A 25,761-nucleotide genomic window follows, 5' to 3' on the forward strand; every position below is an offset into this window, starting at 1 on the left:
CCACTATTCTGAGTGTATTGGATTCATGGGCTTCAAAGTGTTAGGACAAGGAGAGTTTCATTCAGATAAATTGGCTAAATTTTCTACTCTATTCACTCAAGCGTTATATGATTTAAAAAAAAAATAATAACTGGTTTTACAGTTGCCAGACGACATGCTGAATAATACAAGCATGGATTTTGAGACACGCATTTGTGTTTCACGTACAGACTGGGATGGTGTAGGAGCTGGTGACTTCAACCCTCAGTCTTCAGAACCACCAGTCACCAAGCATAGCTGCTCCTAATGGTATGATGCTATTTCCTATTGCCACTATAGTGAGCATATTTTGTCATTCATTTTAGAAACGCCAGGTTGACAGTGGGTTATGAAAGTTAATAACAATTAAGTTACTCAAACTTGTTTCATTTTCTTCTCTTCAGTCATTTTCCATTCTAGAGCAGATGGTTCTGTGCAACCTCTCCTAAACTGGTATTCTGCAAGATGCAGCACGTAAATAGGAAGAGGCCACTCAATGACTTCTGATACAAAGACTTCAAATGGTAGGAATATTCCATCTTTAGTGTTTTGCTACCCCTTCAGTAGTTTTTTCGCTTTCAAATGACCCATCGTCAGTCTTCAAAGCAGAATCAGGCTTTTCTAACTGGAAGCAAGACGGTGGCTTCAAAGACCATTCCAAATCAGACCATTGTAAAAATAGTTGTTGAAAGTTGAAAAAATTGTGTAAATATGATGTAGTTGTTGCTCACATGCTGTGTGTGTACTGTGCATGTGTGTGTGTGTGTGTGTGTGTGTGTGTTTGTTTTAATGTACACAAACTGACAGTGAAAGTGGTTTCTCTTTTCAACAAAAGGTGAAAGAGTTAAAGTAAAACATTTTTTATTTGAACGAAAAATGTGTGTATGATGATGTATGATTTCTGTTTAAAATATCAATGTATTTCCACTGAAGTGTCTATTATATTTTAGTTTTATATTGTGTTTTCAATGCACATTATAAATAAATGGGAAAATTGTTAAGAATTGTATTGGCTTTTTTGTTTTTTAGCATTTAGCATTCAAGTATTTGAACAAGGTAACACTGGTGAAATGTATGCACCTTAATACTGTGGTGTAGTCTAGTTAGCTGTAGTGGGTATACTGTGATCAACCCCAAATATTAAAGGTAAACTATGCAGTATTGGCAATTTCCTTACTGTTTTCTCGGTTTTTGCTTCTTTTTCGCTGGCTCTGTCATGACGAATGTCTGAGAAACTCCATCGCTACCTTTTTCTAGCCGGTGCCTGGCGTGTATGTGTATTTGAATGCAGTAAAGCAATTCGTTACACTCGTTATACTTCCTGACACTAAGGCCGGGGACACAGTTGCAAGGGTGGTTTTTCCGCTCACAGGCGCTAGGGGGAAGCGAGACGGCCACCATTCACCCCGAAAAAAGTCATATAACCATTCCAATGACTCTGAAGCTGTTAAATTATGGTAAATTAAGCTAAAAAAACTAGTATATTAAGCTAAAAAACCTGCATAGTGTGCCTTTAATACCTATCCTTGTCTGTTTTAAGTTGGTATACTGAGATGGTGATGCTTTTTAAGTGGGTATACCAGAGGCTTTCTAATGAGGAGACACAGCACTCCATAAAATCCTCCATAGAAATGCATGGGGCTAGTTTGTAACGTCAATATGGCCGTTGTCTACACATATCCCACCCCTTCGTCGGCAAAACGTCGACATGTGAATACATTGAGCCAATCATGTGGTGTGATGTGAATACATTGAGCCAATCATATGGTGTGTTGTGAACTCACCGCTGGAGCAAGATTGGTGTCGTGAAGCCTTGCGCACGCACATTTCTGCCGAATAGGATGCCCGATGAGTGCCCAAAAAGGATTGCAATATGGCCGTTGAGTGGAAGGAGTTGCCCAAAAGGACTTTGGGTATACTGGGGTAGAACCGCCACTGTGTTAAGTGTTGTACTTTGAGAGCAACTTAACCAGAGTCAAATTCCTTTATTTACGCAAACCTGGCCAATAAAGCTGATTCTGATATCATTTAATGAATCCATATTGTTGGAACTGAGCCTGCCGGTCTCTATTAAATAGGTTAGTTTTGACCATCAGAAAGTGCATCAAAGCTGACAAAACTTGATTGATACTGAATGCCCACAGCCTCTCTATGTTTGCATGCAGGCCAGGCCCACATTAGGTGAAAATATTTAATTCCTCTCCAAAGGCATAGTAAGCAAGAGGGCCCTTGCTTGGCCCGAAGAAACTGCCTGTCTCCATCTTGGGCCTTAACAAGTGTAAACTGCTAGCCTACACATAAATACTGTAACAGGTGCGCTGTACTTTGTGCTAAGCTAACCCACAATGCTTTGTGGGTGGGTTTCGGGAGAACTCCCGAAACTCAATAACTGGGGGTTATTGTACTTGTATTAGTCTTTATTTATCGATTATGTATGTGTTTTGGTGTCCTGCATTTTACCCTCTTCAGTTCTGCCTGTCGTGTAACCTTTTTTATTGGTGTGAGTGTGGCCACCCTTTACATGTACTGTACGAGTGTTGTTGACTATTGTGTGTGCCTTGTTTCATTGACAGTGTACTCTACTCTTAACCCAATAAACTTTCTTTGTTTGAGTCTCATCAATTTGAGCCATTAAACTGGTCACAGGAGTGGAAGTCTTTCTTAGCCAACATAAGAGAGCTACCTCTGCACAGCCATTGAGTCCTAGAGTAGGGTACCACGCTGCTGGGAAGAAGCCCACAGGACCACAAACTGGAACAGCTGAGTTCAGGGCAATTGAGAAGCATCTTAAGTCCTTTTACCACTGTTGGAGGAGAAAGGCTGCCGTCAAGAGCTTGGCTGCAAGCCTCGGCAGAGTTCCCTGGTGAAGACTGCTCCCTGCCACAGGATGAGCAGGAGGAATAGGTCGGCGCCGAGGAGGATGACTCGCTGGCCGGTCCAGCTGTGGAAGGTTCTCGCCGGGGGACTACTGGCTGGATATGGCGCTGCTAGTCCAGGCCTTCCTGCCGGGGTGGTCGGTGGACCCGGCCGGCAAGCAGTGCAGAGGCGTCCGTGAGAGGGTGCGACCGGCGATTATCCCAAGACAGGACTCATTCGTGGCGGCAGACCTGGAAGAGGTGCGGCGGATCGGAAGTGCAGGCGGGAAGGCCTGGTTTGGGCCGCTCTGGGACCTGGGAAGGACCGGAGACTTCTGGGTGGGGAAGAGGGTGGGTGCGCTCTGAATGACTGAACTGTGTGTGGACCTTTTGGCTGCGTGTGGGAGGCACCGTGCTGTGTGGGCGCCTGTTCTAGTTGGCCTGTTGGCCGGCGCCACAGAAAAAAAAAAATGTTGTGTGGAGTTCGATAGCACGAGCCAGAAGCGGGGGAGTCGAGCCTTCATCACTGGCTGGGAGAAGCGGAGGACAAGCTCTGCGAGGAGGCAGCGCAAGGAGGGATGCCGAAATCGCTGATGGCATGAGAGCTCAGCGTGTCTGGCTGCAGCGGAGCTGGTGCCTGCATGTTCCAGCTGGTGCGATTGTGGTGTGGAGAGACGGAGGTGCAGCAACAGTTGACCCGTGAGTTCTGGTGCTCGGTGCCAGAGTCTACGGTAGTGAAGTCTACGGTAGTAGGGCCCCACCAGGAGTCGGAGTGCTGCTGTGACACACCACGGAAAGTGCGACCGGAGGGCGGTCACTGGAAGGGAGCTGGGGACGAGCGGCAACAGCCAGGTGACTGCCAGCACGCCCACATCGGACTGCTGGCAGTTCCCCGAGTGGTGAGTTAACTCCTGCGGTGTGTGCACCCCACGTGTTGTTGGCGGTACCACAGACTGATGGACTGTGTATGGGAATGCCGGCACTGACTTTTGGCTTCAACTGAGCCGTGAAGTTATTGCCAAGGACGGCAATGGCTCGCGATGGGGCTGTGTAATGTTGGTGCGCTGGACTTCGTGCAAAGCTAACCCACAATGCTTTTGTACCTGTATTAGCCTTTATCAATTATTATTGTGTTTTGGTGTCCTGCATTTTACCCTCATTTTACCCTTTCACCCCATTTTACCCTTTTAATTCTGCCTTTCGTGTAACCCTTTTTGTCTGTGTGAGTGTGGCCAAGCTTTACATGTACTTTACGAGTGTTGTTGACTACCCTTGTATGTGCCATGTATTGTTGTCTGTGTTCCCTGCTCCTGACCCAATAAACCTGCTTGGTTTGAACCTTGTTGTCTCGAGGCATTACAATATGCACATCTCAGTATCCATCCAAGAGGCCAAACCACACACTTGAAGCTGACAGATGGGTTGAGAGGGGAAGGAATAAATGACACCTCCCTCAGCGAAGCCACCACAACCTCATCACCACCCACATCCCTTCCCAAGCCCCTCCACCAGCACCATAGCCCAATACTTCAAGAGGTCTATATATAGACTTGACAGATTTGAGTGTGTGTGTGTGTGTGTGTGTGTGTATGTGAATGTGAGTGAGAGAGAGAGAGAGAGAGAGAAAGTGAGCTCACAATATAAAGGAACTGACAGGGAGGAGGAGCGGGAAATTGCAAAGAAAGTTTCTCTCACTTTGGCAATCTCATTTTGTGGCTAAAAATTCAGTCTTTCTTCTTCACTTCCTCTGCTGGCATTTCTCGTGACCCCAGGATCTCAAACATGAAGGGAGCAAGGCGGGAAGAGAGGAGGACGGAGAAGGGCAGAGAACAAGAGAAAGTGACGACCAAAACTGTGAAACAGACCCACGCGGCCCCATTGGTTGGGACTACCTTGGTGGCCCCCACCTGCGGATCCCCTGCTAACACCTATTCCGCCATCTTGAGCCGCAACGAAGCTGTGAAAAATGCCAAACGGCTAAAGCACTTCCTAGAGCTCAGAGACAAGTACGTCCAGAAGAAGGTGGTGTTTGAGGACCCCCTGTTCCCTGCTAACAACTCCTCACTATTCTACAGCTGCCCGCCTCCAATTAAAATTGTATGGAAACGCCCATCAGTAAGTACAAAAAATAAAACACACGCAGGGAAATATATTTACATTGAAATTGCCTAAATCCTTAGGTAATGACAATTTATGATAATAATGATATATTTTGGAAGCTGTATTGAGGAGATGAGCTGATGATGCCGGTGTCTACATTCTTGCCAGTTGTTGGAAGTTGGAAAAACAAACAAACAAATATCCACAGTTCTTCCTGACTGGTTTATCTACTCACAGAAGCCATGGCCGTGCAAGGACCATCTTAGAACCTAGCATGTAAGGCAATGTCTGAGCAAAATGAAATAGGAGTAGCTTTTGCTCTTAGGGTAACTGACAAAATCCAAACTGAAAGATAAGCACTCAACATTGTGCTGTTCATCAGCTGTTCAAAACATCTACTTACTTTTTTCATTATACCAACTTGCCAGTCATCAGCTTCTACAGGAATTCTTCATTCATGACATCAATTCCTGTGGAAAGCTTATGCAGACATACAGTAAGTGATTCTGCAGCATGATTGTTAGGGCATAGCGCAGATTTGTCACATTCTCAAATCTCAGACAGCTGACTCGCAGCGCCGGGGAGGACTCTGCAAACAGCGCCCGGCATGAACTAACAGCGGATCCTCTGGAGAGCTCACATTAGTCTGTTGCCAGAGGGTTGGATTTTATAGATCCTAACACAGGCCCACTAAAGCCTCCTCTTGTTTATAGACATATTTTTTATGAGAGGATGCTTTTATGCCTTTGTTCTGAGAATGTTATGAGAGAGAATGAAACAAGACTATTCAGAGCTCTCTGGATTCAGTACTTCTTGTTTGAAAGAAATGAGGTCTGCTGCTTACAAGCGAAAGACCCACTGATCCTTTGAACTAAAAAGAAGCTTAATTAAAGTCCATGTCAGAGACACATTGATCTTTAAGAAATGTGCTAATATCTCTCTGATGACGACAACCTCTTGACCTGTACTTAGTGGCTAATTAGGCCTCTGAACTGGGCATCTTTCAGAAATGGCCCAGCTGCTCTGCGGCTTCACAGAGCCAAGGATCTGACACTGCCTACCCACGGTCCCCCTGGAGCACCCCATGTGATGGGAATGAGGGTCAGCCCATGTGAGGTAAACGGGGGTGACTCACAGTTCAACGCAATTGTTGAACTTAAGTTATGGCATTTGCCTGGCAAAACGGGAACAACGTGACATCAAGTTCACCTTGTATCTGTACCTTTACCGTGCTGTCTCAATTAGTTACGATTTAATTTCTTGATTGTTGTTATTTGTTAGCACTGTCTGCATTGCACTGCTCTGCAATTGATTTCTCTAATGGATTGGATAACGTGTTAATACATTGCAAATTAATATTATCTCTGCTTGTGATGGTTTGAAGATGAAAGGTTTTGCTGGTTCACATTTACTTGCACTCCTGCCATTATTGTTCATGCCACAAATTAAACCTATACCATGACTTGGGCAATACGCCTCTGTAGTTAGTAAATGGCTTAACCATCTGGGATGAGGGCTCATTTTACATCAGTAGTGTTACAGATAAGTCACAGTAACACTGACCTGAAATGTAATGAAAGGAAATATAGGAATGACAGAGAGCCAAATATCTATACATGGTCAAATGCTGTGTCTTGGTGATACATGGTGATCATTTATTTTGGGGTTTACTACTTCGAAATACTTTGGCATGATGATAAGGAGATCGTAGGTCTTTCAACCTTCACAAAAAGTAAAGGTTAAAGTAGGTCCATGATTTTTCCTTGAAGATAACATCCGTACCCTTGGCATTTACACTTATAAAGCAAATAGAGTGTATTTTGGAAAAGTCAAAGTCTACAGCCCTTTATGATTTTATTTCTGGGACAAAAATGGTGAAGGAGGAGAGACTGACATTTATGTGGACTTGTGTCAAGCAGCTAATGCTACATGCTCCACCTTCTCTCTGTTGGCTGTGAATCTGTGTCCAGTTCAAATGACCAATGTCAGTATTTCTTTACCAGATGGTCACCTATGTTGTTTATGAAACACACCCTACACATTAAACAAAACAACCCTGTGGGACTTATTGAAACAGTACAGTTTCAGAAAGCCCACTGCTATCCAATCATTTCATTTAAATCACCACAATGCAATCCAATCATTTCATTTAAATCCCTTCATAACTTCTGGGATAATTGCAACATAGAATAGCACAGGAGTTGTTCTCCCTGACAGTAGATCAGGTGGGTAGAGTGATGCAGCGGGAGTAAATGGTAAATGGACTGTATTTATATACTGTAGCGCTTTTATCAACTCCTCCGAGCACCCAAAGCGCTTTACAGTGTTATGCCTCACATTTACCCATTCCGATGGCGGAGGCTGCCATGCAAGGCGCCCACCTGCTCATCGACAGGGTCAGAAGGAGTTGGGGTCGAACTGGCAACTTTCCAGTTGCTGGACGACTCCTCTACCTCCTGAGCCACTTTGGATAAAAGTGTCTGCTAAATATCAGTCCCCTTTCCCTTTAAGTCTCACGGACCATAAGAGAGTTCCATTATCAGCATCATAGTTGGCTCCACAAGGCTTCCGTTTTAACATTCCATATGTTATCTTAATGCAGAGGAAGTAGATTGGGAACCAAATAGAACGTTCAAGCATTGTTTTTGTTTTTATTGTTGAAAGGGTCTATAGGGAGTCCTTTTGTAATGGCTGTCACTGCATGACCACAACCGTGGCGGTCATGTAAACAATTCCAGACCTTACTACACTGTTATTTTGCATTAGTTCGATCAGTAAATTAAGCTTTCACCATTAATCTGAATATTACAGTGCATGAAAATGCACTGTTCTGTTATCCGAAGTCTTCTTCTTCTTCTTCTTCTTCTTCTTCTTCTTCTTCTTCTTCTTCCCACCAAATTTCTGCGTCTAATTCAGCTTCAACCATTTAACGTAGAAACTTTGTTCAAACTTTGTAACGTAGGTCTTGAAAAGGAGACTTGAGGAATGTATTTTTCACTTTTGTAAACTTTATACTTTTTGAGATATTATTAAAAAACAAGCTTATTTTTCCCCATAGACTTTGTATGGGGACTATGACATCATAATGGGCTAATTAACTTGATTTGCACCTGTATCAACTTCCAGCTGCTCAACTAGGTCCCATCAAAAAGCTAGTTAAACTGATTGCACCTGTATCAACTGCTTTCTGCTCAATTAGGCCAACTCTCTCTGTGTATCTCCATTCTACAAGGATATAAGGCACATTCCATCCAATTTTCTATCCATTCATCCTCTTCAAACCATTCACTCATCTACCCATTAAACTATCCCATCAACATCCATTAAACAATATGCCTATCAACATCCATTCAACTTTCTGTCTATCAACATCCATTACACTATCTACATTCAACTTTTAAACTATATACTCTGTCTCAGGCTTTAAGCATACAATCTGGCTTTCTTAAGACTACTATTTCCTCTGCCCACAACTGTTTCAAAATACATGTCCTCACTACAATAATTCACTATTAAATAATTTAACTATTTAAACTACTCAACTATTTAACTGTTCAGCCATTTCAACTGTCAGTTGTTATCAACTATGACTCCTGCCAACTGTTTCCAAATAAAAGTTTGTTTGGCATTTTATGTTAATATACAGTATGTTTATATTTTCATGCACTGGTAATTTCCTCGAAATTACATTTTCTAGTTTTTCTTTCAATTAGATCCAGGCTCATAGATATTGCTATTTTGGGTTGGGTACAAATGTTGAAACAGAAATTATTTGGATAAGGACTGACATGTGCAAGATTGAAGGCCAACTCTGTCCATATGAAGTCATGCCCTCCTAGTCTTCTAGTCAAGTTCATTGGCCACCATAAATGGTACCTCATAAAGATTAATCTACTAGCCATGCAGGTCACGAGGGTCATGAACGTAGCAGCTGTCAATGCTCTGGATGTCTACATACGCATCTGCATTATGCCTCTTCACTTCCAAAAAAGCTGTGGTTATCTAAACACATTTATTGAACTTCAGTCATGAGACTTCACAAGCAGCTTTGAGAGAAACAGGAGTCAACATCTACATTATATGTGACAGAATTATCTGTTGCCATAATTAAGAGGCCAAAGTAGTTTAGACTTATTACAGCATTATACAATTAAGCACCCAAGCATAAAATCAAACCACAAAGTCTTAAAGGCATTGCTGGAGATGTGATATTGGTATGCTTAGGGCACATTAGATATATAAATCTGGCAGTATCATCTCTGATTTACGGGTGCCATTTCCACAGGGCTTAAGTATCACATCTGCAATAGGACCCATGCTGCGCTTTTACAGTCAGGGTTGTATGTGTATCATAGCAGTATGCTGTTTACCCTCTGAGTATACATTGTTGACATGACTGGGATGACTGGCTCGGCTGTTTCCTCTCTGTTGTCTGGAGGTGGGATTTCAGTTGGATTTCATCATATCTTAAAATAGTTGGTTTGACTTGTAAAGCTTCATTAAGTAGTGTAGGCTACGTCTAACCAATACATATGGATTTCATCATATTTAGAGGAAAATCATGATAGGATCATAGCAATGATGAATGTCTAAGATGTTCATCTTTATAAATTACATTTGTCATCGGTCATAAAACTATTATTATGACATTATGTTGCTATTAATATAACTATTGCCCCTTCCAACACCCCCCCCCCCCCATTTTACTTCAATTCATCAACAGGGTGGTCAAGGGTGATGTCCTGCCCCATACAGCTGAGGTCTGCAAAATCAGAATCACATGCTGTCCAAACGCATGTGGCCCTGGTCCAGCAGGAGCTCAGGTTTTATAGAATAGGGCAGCAATGTGCAAGTCATGTGTCAAATTCCACCCGAGCAGTGATAATGACTGATAACCTCATTGGGCAGAGGGTCATGCTGGACTGACGCATCTGCCCAAATGATTCCCTGTGCAATCGGTGCATCTATTTGGTCAGGTAATCCTGGGAAATTGTCACCAAATTCACATCTGATATAGGCTACTGTCTGTCATAACACTTAAAATAACTGTTCATAGGAGATTCTTCCCACACAGTGGTTAAGCTCTTCAGCAGCATGTGGCTTTATGTGTCAGAGTGGGGGTCTGGAGAGGCTAGCTGACAGAGTTCCCCAAGCCTGTCACCAGTTGCAAGAAGTTGCCAGTCCATAGCACGTTCTATAGCACATTATGGCCATTTTTATATATTTTTGCATTTTTATTATTATGAGAGAAGAACATACATTTGAGATGTGATTGGCAATACCGAATCAATACAATATATTGCATGAAGCTCATCTCTGGCTCAGAGATCAGACTGTTTCAGATCACAGCTGTTTTTGTCTTTCTCTCTGATTGTATCAAACAGGAAATCTGTGAAAATCCCCAGTTCATCATTGGCGGAGCAAACCGAACTGACATCTGCCAAGGAGACCTTGGTAAGACAAATTCATGATCAAGATTTAAGAGTAAACTAAAATCAAAATATACATTTAAAGGAACCATATGTAAGAAATGTATTTCAATTAATCAAAAAATGGCTCTGATATGTCACTAGACAGATCATCAATCATGTTCATTTCAAAAATCAGCCCTCAACTGATGTTGATGTTGTGTTTTGTCAGGTCATGCTGTGTTTTGGCCTGACGCGCCACCCTCCACCTATCTACTAATCACGAAGTCAGTAGTGTTTCGGCATCCGGGTTGGCAACCTCGAGTCAGGGGGGAGGGGGAGGGGATACACCGCTCTAGTAATTTGAAAGTGGTCGCAGTACAGTTTGGCCACAATCTTATATAATGGTTCCTTTAACTATACTATACTATACTTTTACTGTTAAAAATACAGTTTCAGTTAAAGATTTGGTTTCTCTTTTGTGCTCCTGATACTGTTGATAGGCTGGAGTTGTTTATAGCATGTTAACTCATTGAGTGCCAAAAACATAATATTACGTTTTTAGCTTTTTTTTTAAAAAAAAAATACGAAATTAGACACTCTAACACACCTTATATGTGATTTTGGGAACTCTGTGATGAATGGAAATGAAATATATGACAATCGAAAACTCATGAAAACGCAGAATCTGGACATTTTATCTGGACATTTTATCATAACTCGATTGCTGCTTTGGGTCGAATCAGTGACACATGCACGTCAGCTGAAAACCAGGCCATTTTCGTGGGTCTATCACTAGGTGGCAGTCTCGCCAGGTCTCGCTGATCACTTCCCGGAAAGTTTACAGGCAACACTTCATATTTCATGAAAGACGTTATATCTCCATTTCTAGAAAAAAACAGCGATTTTGATGAAAACTAGCCACTGTTTAGCTTGGGATTTCTCAGGAACAGAGGCGTGTAGAAATACACGGTTTGCACCCACTGAGAGCTTAAAGTCTCACCTTTTAAACGAGCCATTGTATGTGTTCATAGCTATAACACAGAATATGCTGTGGCTGTACAAAAATCATCAACAATGGTCTAGATTGCTGGCACTCTAGGACAAAGCTTTCGAAAACAGCTTGGCATTCAATGAGTTAAATAGTATACAGTATATAGTATCTCCCATTTACCGAACCAGAACTGCATATGAACACCTGAGTTGATGAGTGCAAACACTGAACAGCCAGTTAGTGGAACAATGCGCTGCATTTGACAAATGTGTATTTGATTAGGATTGTTTACTGCACCTCTACCGTACAAGGTAAATAGTTCTTGACACAATATAGAATTCATATCATTCATGGGTCAGACAGAGACAGAGAGAGTGAAACCACAGTAACCACAGTAACAAAAAGTAAGACAGAGAGAGAGCGAGGACAGATGGATTCGAGGGGCCAAGTGGGGGTGATGTTGGTTGGCTTTGATGGACAGATCCACAGGAACCTGAGAAGCTGGACTCGGTCCAATCAGATTCCCCCTGAAACCCCTCTTGAGCCGAGCACCAGGCGACACACACAGCAAAGGACTCTGGAGTGAGTGACATGTTGGCTCTCCCACATGGATCAGTGGCCTGACCACTCTGGCAAGTCTTAGGCCGAACAGCAAAGCAGAGACGTGTGTGTATGTGTGTGTGTGTGTGTGTGTGTGTGTGTGTGTGTGTGTGTGTGTGTTTGTGTGTCTGCGTGTGTCTGTGTGTGTGTGTTTGTTAGAGGGAGGGGTTTGTGTGTAACCACAACACCAGAACAACTGTTGACGGACTGATCGTTCTCAGAACAGTTGGAAAGGGGTTGGGGTGGAGTGGGGGTGTTGTGAGCTGATGCACAGCAGAACACACACCTGTCTTGAAGTGCTCTGAAGCCTGTGTCCACAGAAAGACTTTTAAGGGGAGCTGTGAATGGCCACGGTCACACCACATGGCGGAAGTGGCAGAAATCCGATATTTTTCACACTGCATGTGACACAGATCTTGTTTTTCCCTTTCTAATTAGTGTTGGCGCAAAGACCAGCTTTGTTCTGAATCGGCTTCCAAATTTGCATATCCTCTCAAAGAACTCCCAAATCCTCAGAAGAGCTGTTGGACCAGAATTCATGTTCCGCTCTGGTTTGTTTTTGTTTCAATGTCTCAGGTCATAACACTGATGCTGTCAATATCAACTTACATGAAAAGAATGAACAAGTGTGTTCATAGTCACATACTCGCTCATGACTTTTGAAGCTGAGGCAATAATTAAGCTTGGCCAGAAAGAAAGATAATCATGGTCTGATCACTGTTTGCCTTGAAACAAGAGGATGTGAATATACCATGCCTAACAAGATGAATCCCTAACATCTTATCTTAAATTAAATTAGTAAATCTAGTTTTCCAGGAGTTTTGGTCCATGGCGAAATGGGGATTCTACATTTGTGCACAGTTAAAAAAAAACAAATATTAACCTCCCTGGCTCCCCCTACAGGGGACTGCTGGCTTCTTGCAGCCATTGCTTGCCTGACGCTGAATGAGAAACTGCTGTATAAGGTCATCCCACCAGATCAGAGCTTTACCGAAAACTATGCTGGGATCTTCCACTTCCAGGTATCCAACATGCCAATGACAACTTATCCAATAACATCACATACTTTCTGAATCTGAACACTATGAAAATCTTTAATTGCTTGGTGAGTGGTAGTAATTGTTTGGTGTTTAATGTGCAGTTCTGGCGTTATGGGGAATGGGTTGACGTTGTGGTGGATGACCGCATCCCAACGTGCAACAACCAGCTGGTCTTCACAAGTTCTGGGAAGAAGAATGAGTTCTGGAGCGCTCTCCTGGAGAAGGCGTATGCCAAGTGAGTGAACTCAGTGTTATCCTTGTGCTTTTCCTTCACACATTATAGATATTGTTATTACACGATTTTAAAGCTTCTGCATTTCACATTCAATTGTTTTGAGTGGATCTTCATGAAGTTCAAGGTTTTAATTTTGGTCCATAATGGTCCTGTAAAAGGAGTTTGAAAGTTAATTTGGGGGCAGCCGTGGCCTACTGGTTAGGGCTTCGGGCTTGTAACCGAAGGGTTGTCGGTTCAATCCCCGACCCAGTAGGGTGGAAATGGTTGGGCACTGCTCTCCCATGCCCACACCCACGGCTGAAGTGCCCTTGAGCAAGGCACCTAACCCCTCACTGCTCCCCGAGCGCCGCTGTGGCAGGCAGCTCACTGCTCCGGGTTAGTGTGTGCTTCACCTCACTGTGTGTTCACTGTGTGCTCTGCGTGTTTCACTAATTCACAGATTTGGGATAAATGCAGAGACCAAATTTCCCTCACGGGATCAAAAGAGTATATATACTTATACTATATATTTTCCTCATCATCACAATGCAGAAGAACCTTTCTTCACTTGTACTACTGTATGTTCGTTCCAAGGCTGCACGGCTCCTATGAGGCCCTGAAGGGAGGGAATGCTCTGGAGGCCATGGAGGACTTCACCGGAGGCGTGACAGAGTTCTTTGAGGTCCAGGATGCGCCCAAGGAGTTGTTCCGGATCATGAGGAAGGCCCTGGAAAGAGGATCCCTCATGGGATGCTCCATAGATGTGAGTCGTGCTAGAACTCTCTGGAAATGATTGTGTGTCAGCTCTGTGCATTTATACAATACTAAAACATAATCCCAGATCAGCTGTAGTATCTTGGTAAACTTGAATTATCTTACCACTTTGTATAGTAATTCGGACCGATTTTAAACCCTTACAAGATGAACCTTGAATGTTATCTGTGAAATGTCAATTTGTAGCTATTTTTACTTTACCTTATATTTTCCTCTTTCCTGCCACGTGTCTTTCCCTTGATTATTCTCAGAAAGTAGTCGCAAGAGAACAGACGACGAAAACCTCCAGTGGCTTAGTAAAAGGACATGCCTACTCCATCACCGCTGTTGAAGAGGTGAGACATATGTGTGGCTGATTTATTTAATTCCCCCAGCGCTTCTGTGTTTAACTAGAGATTTCATATCGCCATGTCTGGCTCCTCAGGGGCCCCAGAAGGTCTTGAAGGACACCCGGATTCGCCTGGTGCGCCTGCGTGACCCCTGGGGCATGGCTGCCTCCCCAAAGTGCATGTCAAACGACTGGACAGCCCTCGCCCACTCCGAGCAGGACAAGAAAAGGCTGGAGCCAGTTGAGCAGGGCGAGTTTTGGTACGGAGAGGGGACCTGCTCCTGTCTGTAACCAAACAGTACAGAAGACCGTCAGGGTCTGATTTTCATGTGAAATCTTTGTGCTATTTGGTGTTAGACATTAAGCCATGCACACATTTAGGAAGTGATCTCAAATTAACCTACTTGACCAAGCACCCTCAATCACAGCCCTCTTCCACATTTTGAGGATCTCAGTTTTAATTGTGACTATGTTCATCTCTCTCTCTCTCTCTCTCTCTCTCTCTCTCTCTCTCTCTTTCTTTCCCTCCCTACTCTCTCTTTCCCACCTTTTAGGATGTCTTTTCTGAACTTCCAGAATCATTTCACCAAGCTGGAGATCTGTAACCTGACCCCTGACACACTTCAGGATGACAGCACCAGCAACTGGAAGGTGACTGTCAACGAGGGCCGCTGGGTAAAGGGCTGCTCGGCTGGGGGTTGCCGGAACTACCCAGGTGAGATCCAACACACATGCAGCCTGTTCTACTTCTGGACATTTATGTAACTTAATAAGGCAATTGGTGTCGTGCTACTTCTACTTACAAATGCAACACGATAGCTATAGCTCATGCACAAGAACTTTACTTGTTGACAGATTTGGCCCTTTGCCCACTTAAGGCCCATAGTATGTGTGCAATATTGCATTTGGCAGTATTGCACTGTGTTGACCACAACCTTGGACTCAAAGGTTTTTCCTCATATTTTAGTTGGACAAACTATTGATTTTGACAGACACATTTTGGACGAATCCTCAGTACCGCATCTGTCTCCTGGAGGAGGACGATGACCCAGAGGATGGAGAGAGGGATTGCAGTGTTGTCATAGCCCTCATGCAGAAGGGCCGGCGGAAAGAGCGCCACCTGGGGGCGGTCCTCCACACCATCGGCTTCTTCATCTACAAGGTGCCTACTTTTTATAAACAGAGCTCTCAGGGGCCCACACATATTCCACATTCCCAACCTGGCTTATTCAATCTAGGGCCCTAATCATCCCTCTGTAATTGGCTCATTCATTCATTCCCTCACTCTCCACCTTTAGCTGGTGTGTGGTGACTGCAGGTGTTACATATTGGTGGTGGTTAGTGAGGCTCCCCCCTCACTGCTACAGTAAATGCTTTGGGTGCCTTGGTAAAGAGCTATGTAAATGCAAGTTGTTGTTATTGTTATTGTTGTGCATATGTGTTATATTAAATGAGCATACAATTCAATCATCATACTCGTCAGTGAGATGCAGCTAATTTGCTTAAATTTTCATTGCTGTTCACGACTCATTTTACTCTAAATGATCTTGTTGATGTGTCTTGTCATATTGTTGATTAAGTCCTTTTCTTATTCCTTTCTCAAGGTTCCAAAGGAGGTAAGCCTACATCTATTAGACTCATGCTGGGGTACTAATTGGGCTGTCCCTGCAGATGCCTGTCCCCTTTGTACCACACTTCTGTACTGCAGTTTTCTGCAGTACTGTTAGTACATGTTAGCACATGTTAGTACAGGTAGATGAGCATGTTGCAATTTTTGATGCATTTAATTAATTTTTGAATTTCCCCTTGGGGATCAATAAAGTGTCTATCTATCTATATCTATGTATCTATCTATCTATCTATCTATCTATCTATCTATCTATCTAATGGAAATGCTACAGGGAGCATCACTACAAAGTCGAGGGTTCTCTCAAAGACTCCTCATAAGTGAATGAACAGTGTCATTGTTGTTAGTGTACAATTTGTCATCAAAATGAACTAAGTAGATTGGTTTTCCAGAAATATCTAAGCAGGATAATGTCAGTGGTGCTGCTGTTGTTTATCTCTGGTCCAGCTCCATGGCAGTAACAAGCCTCTGTCCAAGGACTTCTTCCTGTACAACAGCTCGGTGGCTAAGAGCAAGTCCTACGTCAACCTCCGGGAGGTGACTGAGCGTGTGCGGCTGATGCCAGGCGAGTACGTCATTGTGCCCTCGACCTTTGACCCCCACAAGGAGAGCGAGTTCATTTTGCGGATCTTCACAGAAAAGAAGAGCACATCAGAGTGAGTTATGGGGGTGGGGTGGGGGATGATCTATACAATTATTATATTATGTTTTATCTATAAATATAATATAAATGAAAATATAATAAAATATTAATTATTATATTATTAACATATTACTATGAATTTAATGGGTCGATCCTACCAATAATATTTTGTGAATTTGTTGAGAATAGGCTGATCACAGTCTCTGATCTCTGTCTGTAAGCAGAGAGAGAACACTGACCACTGATCTCTGCTTTTCTCTAGGATGATTGAGGGAGCGAACGAGGCTGATGAACCTGAGGTACACCACCTGACATGATTCTGCTTATGTGTCTTCACACGGTTATATGTCAAGACTTTGTAGATATTTTATGGATGAGATACCGTTTTCAAGACATTGCTTTAAGTTATTACTTTTGTGAGCTGAGTGTTGCTGGCATGCTAATGAAAGACTTACTTACATGTGCAGTAATAAATTGAAGTGTTAATATGTTTCAATATGTTTGAAGTGTTAATATGTTTACTTGACAGACATCCTGCTTCAATAAGTCACATCATAACTTTTACTGCTGATGAAATAGATAGTTCTAAAATGCAATTACTGACTTTGGTCCTATAATTATTTGCAGAAGGACATAAAGAAGAAGCTCAAGGTAAGATTTAAACAAGTTGAACTGAGATAATTGTACCTTTGGTGTCAGGTCACAGGCATTTATGAAAATTTGTACTACTTGTAATTATAGAATTTTGGATCTAAAATGTTATAGATATGTTACAATGAAGAAGTTGTTTTGTCCTCTGTTTTCTTATTTTCTTGTTAGGAAAACGTAATGCTTTATGGATTGACCTAATATAAACATACAAAAGGTTCAGGTGTAAAAAGTCCACTTTCACAAACGTGTAAAAATCATGTTGTTTTTATTCATCCAAGTTTGTTTTTTAATATAAAAAAAATCAACACAACTCAACAACAGTGTGGCTGATATTACATTTAAAAATAATTATATAAATATATTTCTGTTTTGGCATCTGTTTTGGTTTTGCATCGGAACCCTGTAACCCATGTTTCATGAGTGGGGTCTATTTATGACTAGGGGATGCAGTCCACTAATACACAGCTTGTGGAATATTCTTATTGCAGCCAGGACTCCATCTAGCCCAGTGTTTCTTAACTGGTCTGGCCTTAGGACCCCCAATTTACCATGGTCATTAAGTCACATCCCATATTTTAGCTTAAGCCAACTGATAAATACAGTGTATCAAATCATAGGCACATTTGCAAAGCCCTTGACCACTCCTGAGTCACCTTTCAACGTGCTTGACAAGTTTGTCTTTGACAAAAGGGTGTTTCCATGTGCCATTTTAGTTTTGATGGTTCTAATTTGCCAGCAATTCAATGCACACCACACATTGGGGTTTCTATCTCTTTTTGTCCTCAACAGGTGAATCCATACTTCAAATATAATATGCAAGGTCGTTTTGCCATATTTATCGCTAAAATGACGTCTAATATGACCTGTTACATAAACATTGTCTATATTGATGGCAATGACTGGCATATAAATAAAGTATATCAAACTAAAAGGTCTGACATTAGATCTGATAGCATTTTAAATGGGTGATTCTTTTTCTTTTTTTTACCACATTCCACGACCTACTTTTGGGTCCCGGTTAACAAACATTGATCTAGCTTATATCCATATCACTATACACTAGCTGTGTGTTAGTGGTGTATCCCCTGGTCATAAATAGACCCCACTCATGTACAATTACTGCAGAGACCATTAAGAGGTCAAATTATCTCCTGTGGGACCATCCAGTGGTTGGATAGGGACAATCACGGCACAATGATAAAAGTGTTGTTATGAACTACTAGTCTGGCTTTCCCCAGACCAAGCTCAATCTTTTAAGATTGAACATTGGTCTGGGGAGTCCGCTATGTATTTTCTACTGCACAAGAGGACACGAAAACTCCAGGCTCTCCCGCTATCGTCATCGTTTTAAACCTGCCAATAGCGCGCCAGGTGGATAAGCCAGCATGTGATTGGTCTCGGCAAAATTTTAACGGAAACAGCAGAAAAAGATGCACAGCTTTCCAGCCTGAGCTGCAGGGCGAAAAAGAAATCGCTGGCAGATCAGGCTGGGTTCACCCAGCCTAAACTTCTACACTAATGCACTATCATTTTAGAGAAGGTCAAACTGCAGTGGAACTGCAGGAGACCCTCTCTGTCTGTCATTTTTGCTCATACCACCACCATGGTAATTTTTCAAGTCTTCCATTTTATTTCATTCATCCAACAGACAGAAACTGACAAGAAAAAGAAAGTCAAGGTAGTTGCATGCAATGCGGTGCCATGGATAACCATAATCACAGTATGCTAATATTCTTAACACGCTTGTAGTTTACTGCCAGTAAACTGCTAACATGTTGTCTTGTTATAAAATAGGAAGAAATCCATGTAGAGTGCTTTTGATTATCCAGCTTTACCAGCTTTTCAGAGTGAAACAAGCAAATCACTGTAATCAGTCTGTTATTACAGTGTGTCAACCATCATGCTGAGAAGGGCAGTGGCTGTTTTTTGTCTAGCCTCTGCTTATTGTATGCTCTCCCTGCTAAACCTGCCCCTCCCTTCTCAAATCCACCCTGTCCCATACACTGTTGCTCTGTCCTGTGACTGTCATGCTCTCAGTTTGTATCTTTTCATCCATACATACGTTGATTCATCTTTTATGTTTATTTCCCTAAATCCATAATTTTTATCATTTATCATCATGCTCCCCTTGTCCTCCTTCCATCCTTGTGTAGCCAGGCAAACCTGAGGAGGAGGAAGAGACTGAGGAGGAAAAGCAATTTAGATACATCTACCAACAGATTGCTGGCGAAGTAAACTCTCTCTCTCTTTATCTCTTTATCTCTCTCTCTCTCTCTCTGTGTGCGTGTGTGTGTGTGTGTGTGTGTGTGTGTGTGTGTGTGTGTGTGTGTGTGTGTGTGTGTAATCATGCATGCATGTGTTTGTGTGGATATGGTTCAATAGATAGTCTTTCGCAAGAGATAAAAAGCTCATATCAATACACAACCCTGCTAAGACCATGTCACGCTTTGTCACATTATGTGCTTATAATTGCAAAAGGGTTCTTGGCTGTTGTAGAAAGAAATGGCTGATCTTTAATGCAATATCTACATTGCCCATTATCAGCAGCCATTCATCCAATGTTGCAAAGACACATTCTGTTTACGTATCTGATATCATTTTAAAAGGCTAACTGAGAAAACCCTCAGAACCCTTTTGCAATTATGTAAGCACATAATGTAATCTAAAAAACTGCTGCCCTGAGTAAAAAAACAATGCAAATGATCTCAGCTGGTATTCTGTCTATAATCGAGTGAAAAGTAAATTTCTAAGTGTCTTCAAACTTTTGACTGGTAGTGTAGTCCACAGTAGTTTCATACTCCATGCACATGCTCCTCATACATTGAATGTTCACATGCTGTGAGGTCCATATTTACAAAACTGAGAGCTGGTTACAAAATACAACCCCTACTGAGCAAATGACAGTCCCTGTAGGATGTTTTAGTTTAGCAGTTCAGCAATGAATATAAAGTATTTAATGTATGGGACCCTGTTAACCCCTGACATTTCTCTCTCTCTCTCTCCCCCTCTCATATTTCCCTTGCTCTCTTCTTGCTATCTCTGCTTCCCTCTGCTGTCTTGATCTCTTTGAAGGACATGGAGATTTGTGCCAATGAGCTCAAAGGTGTCTTGAACAGGGTGGTGACTAGACGTGAGTAACCTGTACTTGCCACACTTAGCCTGAGTTTGACCTGAGCCTCGAAAGGGTCAAGTACAGTTATAAACCTTTCTTACTTTACTTACATTACCAACATGGTCATTATGTCCTATTCCACTTCTCTCATCTTGCAGATATTGAGCTGAAGACAACACAGTTTACCTTGGAGAGCTGTAGGAGCATGATTGCACTGATGGATGTATCCTTTCTAATAAAGTAGAAAACCGCACTTGTTTGCTTTTAGTAGGACTTCATAACATTTGTTAACAAACGAATGCCATCATTAGCGTGTTGTGAGCAGCCAAATTGGTTATACCATATACGGGTATCCAAGTGCCCCCGGGGACCCAGGTTCGAATCCGACCTGTGGTCATATCCCAATCCCCATCTCTCTCTCTCTCTCTCCCTGTCAATCTTCACTGTCCTATCCAAATAAAAGGCAAAAAACCCCAAAAAATGAAAAAATATATATATATAAAAGGAAGAAATAATGATCTGAGTAAGCTCTGATTAATGAATACATTAGTGTATCCCTTCTGCTATGATATTTGGAGCAGTGGTATGTGCAATTTAGTGTTTGTCCTCCTTAACTGTTTTTCCAGACAGACGGCAGCGGTAAACTCAACTTTCAGGAGTTCAAACACCTGTGGAACAAGATCAAAGATTGGCGGGTAGCCCACAAGGAGCCTTTTACTATGTGACTTCATTCAATCTATGAGAAATATATTAGATGGTGAAGGCGATGTTTGGTGTGTGGACTCCCCTCAGTCAAAAATGAACACTATGTTCTCGGCTGTAAACAAACAAAAAAAAACGTTAGCATCTGAGATTCAGGGGAGGTTCATGCCCTGTATTGTTTTTTTTCTTTTACAGGTGATCTTCAAACGATATGATCTGGATAATTCTGGCACTATTAAGAGCTTTGAGATGAGGAATGCTGTGGAAGATGCAGGTCAGGCCAATTCATAGGGGACTCTGTTTTTCTTTCTCTCACTTGTGAACTACATGTCGTGAACTTGCTCTACCATCTAATGACAGGTGCCGATCATTCAGATATGCCCTTGTTTATGTCACACACCCAGAGTTGTATTATGTAGACATATTATATGTATGCAACCTGTATTAAATTATCTCAAACATTTGTGGATTATGACAAATTGTTCCAAAATGCCCCCCCCCCCCCATGCAGAAATACAATGCAGACGTTGAATGTTTGCACCTTTCATTCCACTTTATGAAAGGTTGATGGAAGTTTGATGAACCTTTCTATCTCTTGTTCCCCTAGGCTTCCACCTCAATAACCAGCTCTATAACATCATAACAATGCGTTATGCTGATGAGAACATGGAGCTGGACTTTGACAGTTACATCTGCTGTCTGGTTCGGCTTGAGGGGATGTTTCGTGAGTATATTGTCCCCTGTACTCTAATTTCTTACAAAATAGGAAAATGCAATTTTTTTATTGCAATCTAATGATAACAGAGAAATAGAAGCGGGCACAATAATCCATACAAGTCGTAGAAATTAACCATTGCTAGAACAATTAATTGTGTTATGTTTATAGTAAATATGGTTTTGTTTTCCATATTTTATGATGTTATTATGGCATAAACGTTTTTTTTCCTCTACAGGGGCATTTAAGGCCTTTGACAAAGATGGCGAGGGCATGATAAGGCTCAGTGTTCTTGAGGTAAGAGAGTGGAATGGTCTTATGGTAGTCTTTATACATTCTTCAACATTTGCAATTTAACTTTTTAACTTCTCTCACCCCCCCCCCCCCACACACACACACACACCCCACAACCCATCACACACACACACACACACACATACATGCAACTTACTCCACAAGTGGCTCCAACTGACAATGTATGCCTAGGCCAAGAGGAGTGACTCTACATGGTGTTTTTCACTAATGGTGCTAAATGGTCACTAAAGAACTGGAGATTTCTTCTAACCTCAAACATGACCAACGTGGGTGTGAATAAGGCCCAGTGGGGTCCCTGCCATCAGGTATTTGCACAGCACCATCTCAGGAAGGAGTCACATTCAGGTGCTCTCTGGTCATTTGTCTGTCATATGTGAAGCCACTTCAAGCAAGGACTGGATGTTTTTAAAAGGACACTCGTGGTAACTACAACAGTACTACTCTGAAGCTGAATTGCTGACTGCTGTACCTATATGCGCAAACAATTTCCTTCAAAACTCCTGCATGGTCTGTTGACCTGGAAATACCATGGGTTGATGATTAGAGATGGTATGATATTGTATGTGCCTTATAATATACACCTTCTATTTTTAATTTTGTTATGTGGTAAAATTCACTCAAAAGTAATTATTCAATAAATCATCAACTGACCTTATTAAAGCCAGAAGATGTTCTAAAGGATCTTTGTTACAGCTATAATAAGGTGGTGCACCAAGTTGAGGACAGAAAGGCTTTGGTGATATAGCTTGTCCTGACCATCAGAGGGTGCCATAGCAATGTGATGCAATTTGATTTCTATTTTGATTATGGTAAAAAAAAAAACATATGCCTGTAGCACACACCCATATGGGCTGTCAGGTTGTCTTCATTTGTCCAGTCAGTTTTGGATTCACTTTGGATGGAATGCAATAACTGTCAACAATTAAGAAATGCTGTGAAACGACTGTTTGTAAAGTTAATGTCATACCTCTTCTTCCAGGTCTGAGATAGTGTCTCATTCAGTCCCTACCTTGATTCACAAGGGGGCTGTATTCTGATCAGGCACTGAATTATATAGCCTTTTTGAAGCTTTACAGTAAAAGTCCTTGTTATATATGAGGATATGAGGCAAATAGCATGCGTTAGAATTCATGTACAGTCTTTTGCCAATTTATTTCATGATAAAGTGGAAAAATTACACATTTTCAAACATTGACAAAATTGTTTGCAGTTATTTTGTCAGAATCATAGATTTTACTTATAACCTTTATGAAACATAAAGCTAAAAGTGTTGTCCGATGTTAAATGATCTTTTCATAAGAATATATGATTTAGAAAATAGCAATACAGTCAGTAATCATATAAAAGTTATAAGAATAAGGTTAAAAATCAGAACTTAAAAGTTATATTTAAAAATGCATGTCAAGTACACGAGGACAAGAATTCAAAGTGAAAGTATCACTTCATTTTCTTTTTTTTTTTGTGGCTGAAACTGCAGGAGTTTCCTACAATCTGGACAAAACCAGCTATTTTTGGGGGAACATTTCACTCCAACACATGAATTGTGAATCCAATTTATAGGACAGTCAAGATTGTCACATGCTGTCATTTTACCAAACTCAGCTTGTTTACAGTAGCACCAAGTATTTTCAGTATCGGCAGAGGGCAATCCTAGTTGTGCCTTTCCAGCATCAGAGTAAAGTGATTCTGGAATAGAGGAATTGCTTTGCAGGCCTTGAGACTCTGCATTTGGCAGTTGTGAAAATAACTTCCCAACAAGCTCTGGTAACACATTCAGAAAGATATGGTGGGATTTCTGGGTAATTCGAATCCAGAATGACTCATCAAAATACTGTAGATCTCCTCATGAAGTCATTCTCAGTCCAAACAACAAAATGTGCAATTCTGCATTTGCATACACCTAGTTGTGTTTGCACTTGATAATAATATGCATGTTTAGGGTCCAGCTTGATTTTACCATCTCCCTCATTCAAACAGAACTTTTTTTCCTGACATGCATCAATTATGTTGTCATGCCTTTTGTAAAAAGGACATTTTATCTCTAGAACACTGACACCACAACAGTCACAGGACATTATTCCATCTGGGGAAGCCCCAATATAAGGAAATTCAGGATTTATGACAAATCCTGTATCATAAATATGAACATTTTTATGCAACAAGGACATTTTTTCTTCAAATTTATCTCTAGCAAGCTTTTCATGTGTGCATCCCCAAGCTGTGGCACTTGACTAAAAACATACTGATTGAGGATAGCAAATACTCTTTATCAGACTCAGCGATGACTGTGTTGGGTCCGTACAACACACTGCTTTCTTTTTGGATGCAGTAATACGACCTGTGCAAAGCTGAAACCATAAGTCGGAATGGGCTTGCTCTCGTGTAGTCTTTTCTACAGCTTGGGCCTGCTTCTGTGTGACAAAGACAGCCTTTTCAACTTGTTGACAATGAATTCTAAGGTCCGCATAATTCAGGGAAAATATACTTTCATCTCTCAGATTACTCAAAATATCAGGGAAATCCATCAGTTCTGATTCTGTCATAGATTTATCAGGAAAGGGTTTAGTCAGTGACATAACTGGTAACTTTGCACCTCCAGTGAGCAAATTTTGAAACGTTTTAATTCTTGTTGGTGTGTCTGAACTTATATTCGGGAGCATTTGACATCTGACTGACTTGTTTCAGCTTTGTGGATGTTACTGATGTTAAAGTTGTTAAAGTTCAGCTTCTTATTCATGGTTTTATGTGATATAAAGTCAATATTTTTGTAATCCACTTTCTTATACTGGAAGGTATAGCCAGTAAGTAAGCAAGCATTGTCTTTTTAAATTAGTTATTTACGTCTTAAATATTAACTGAAAAAAGTAGTGCTGCCATGTTTCTCCTAATCCAGCCTGCAGTTCATCTATTTTTGCAGTGATTCAGTGTTTTTGCAGTGATTCAGTGGCTTTCACTAGCCTAGATCTAGACGCACCCTAGCGGCGGCAAATGTAATTTGCTGCCAGAGTAGTCTAGCAACTCTCTGTTGGCTTGCGAGCTGGAAAAATGTAACTTCTATAAGGTCAATCACATCGTGTATAGAGTCGGTAGGTGGGCTTAACATAATGATTGATGGCAAAGTTGCAACGGTTTGGCGTGAATTTCATGCTACATGAAAACAAAGAAGGTGGATGTTGCTGTTGGCGAACAGCATGCACGAGTTAAGCTTTTTTTAATTTGGCAAAAGTTTGAACTAGCCAACTAGCTCCGCTGGTGGGAAAATGCATGGGACTCATGAGTTGTAGCGCTATCCTATTGCATGCAGAGGGAATTTGAAAGACAACCGATTATCCCGCCCCTCAGACTGAGCACTGCGAATAGTGAGTCCCCAGCTTTTCACACATTTTCTGTGAATGCAAGACCTGCAAAAACAAATCAAATCAAAATATGTATCAAAATATTGACACAAAGTAAGCAAGGGACTTGAGGGAATAATAAGTGACCATCATAAGGCTACTGCTGCCAGGGATGGGCACAAATACATCAAAATGTATTTCCAAATTAAATACCAAATACCCACCTTAAAAATGTATCAAAAATAAGCTACAAAATACAGCAGCCAAAAAATGTATCAAAATAAAGTACTGTATTTTTGTATAAAAATGTATCAAAATACATGAGCACTG

General features: G+C 41.6%; 1 protein-coding gene across 3 annotated transcripts; it reads left to right on the forward strand.

Moving 5' to 3' along the window:
• The first annotated feature begins 4,478 nt into the window (after window positions 1–4,478).
• capn3b (calpain 3b) lies at window positions 4,479–23,291 on the forward strand. 3 transcript variants are annotated; one of them, XM_042095842.1, is made up of 22 exons: window positions 4,479–4,988; window positions 10,358–10,427; window positions 12,879–12,997; window positions 13,117–13,250; window positions 13,824–13,992; window positions 14,255–14,338; window positions 14,428–14,591; window positions 14,886–15,046; window positions 15,324–15,493; window positions 15,936–15,947; window positions 16,406–16,614; window positions 16,864–16,900; window positions 17,229–17,252; window positions 18,901–18,930; window positions 19,406–19,483; window positions 20,325–20,382; window positions 20,523–20,587; window positions 20,991–21,059; window positions 21,262–21,340; window positions 21,674–21,790; window positions 22,020–22,078; window positions 22,241–23,291. In XM_042095842.1, exons 1-22 carry the CDS (start codon window positions 4,656–4,658, stop codon window positions 22,265–22,267), a joined length of 2,268 nt encoding a protein of 755 aa, XP_041951776.1. In that variant the 5' UTR covers window positions 4,479–4,655; the 3' UTR covers window positions 22,268–23,291. The 3 variants fall into 3 exon arrangements, with proteins under 3 accessions (XP_041951776.1, XP_041951778.1, XP_041951777.1); XM_042095844.1 differs by lacking the exon at window positions 19,406–19,483; XM_042095843.1 differs by lacking the exon at window positions 18,901–18,930.
• The last annotated feature ends 2,470 nt before the right edge of the window (window positions 23,292–25,761 follow it).

The sequence above is a fragment of the Alosa sapidissima genome, chromosome 6 (genome assembly GCF_018492685.1).
Source record: "Alosa sapidissima isolate fAloSap1 chromosome 6, fAloSap1.pri, whole genome shotgun sequence".
Lineage (NCBI taxonomy): Eukaryota > Metazoa > Chordata > Actinopteri > Clupeiformes > Clupeidae > Alosa > Alosa sapidissima.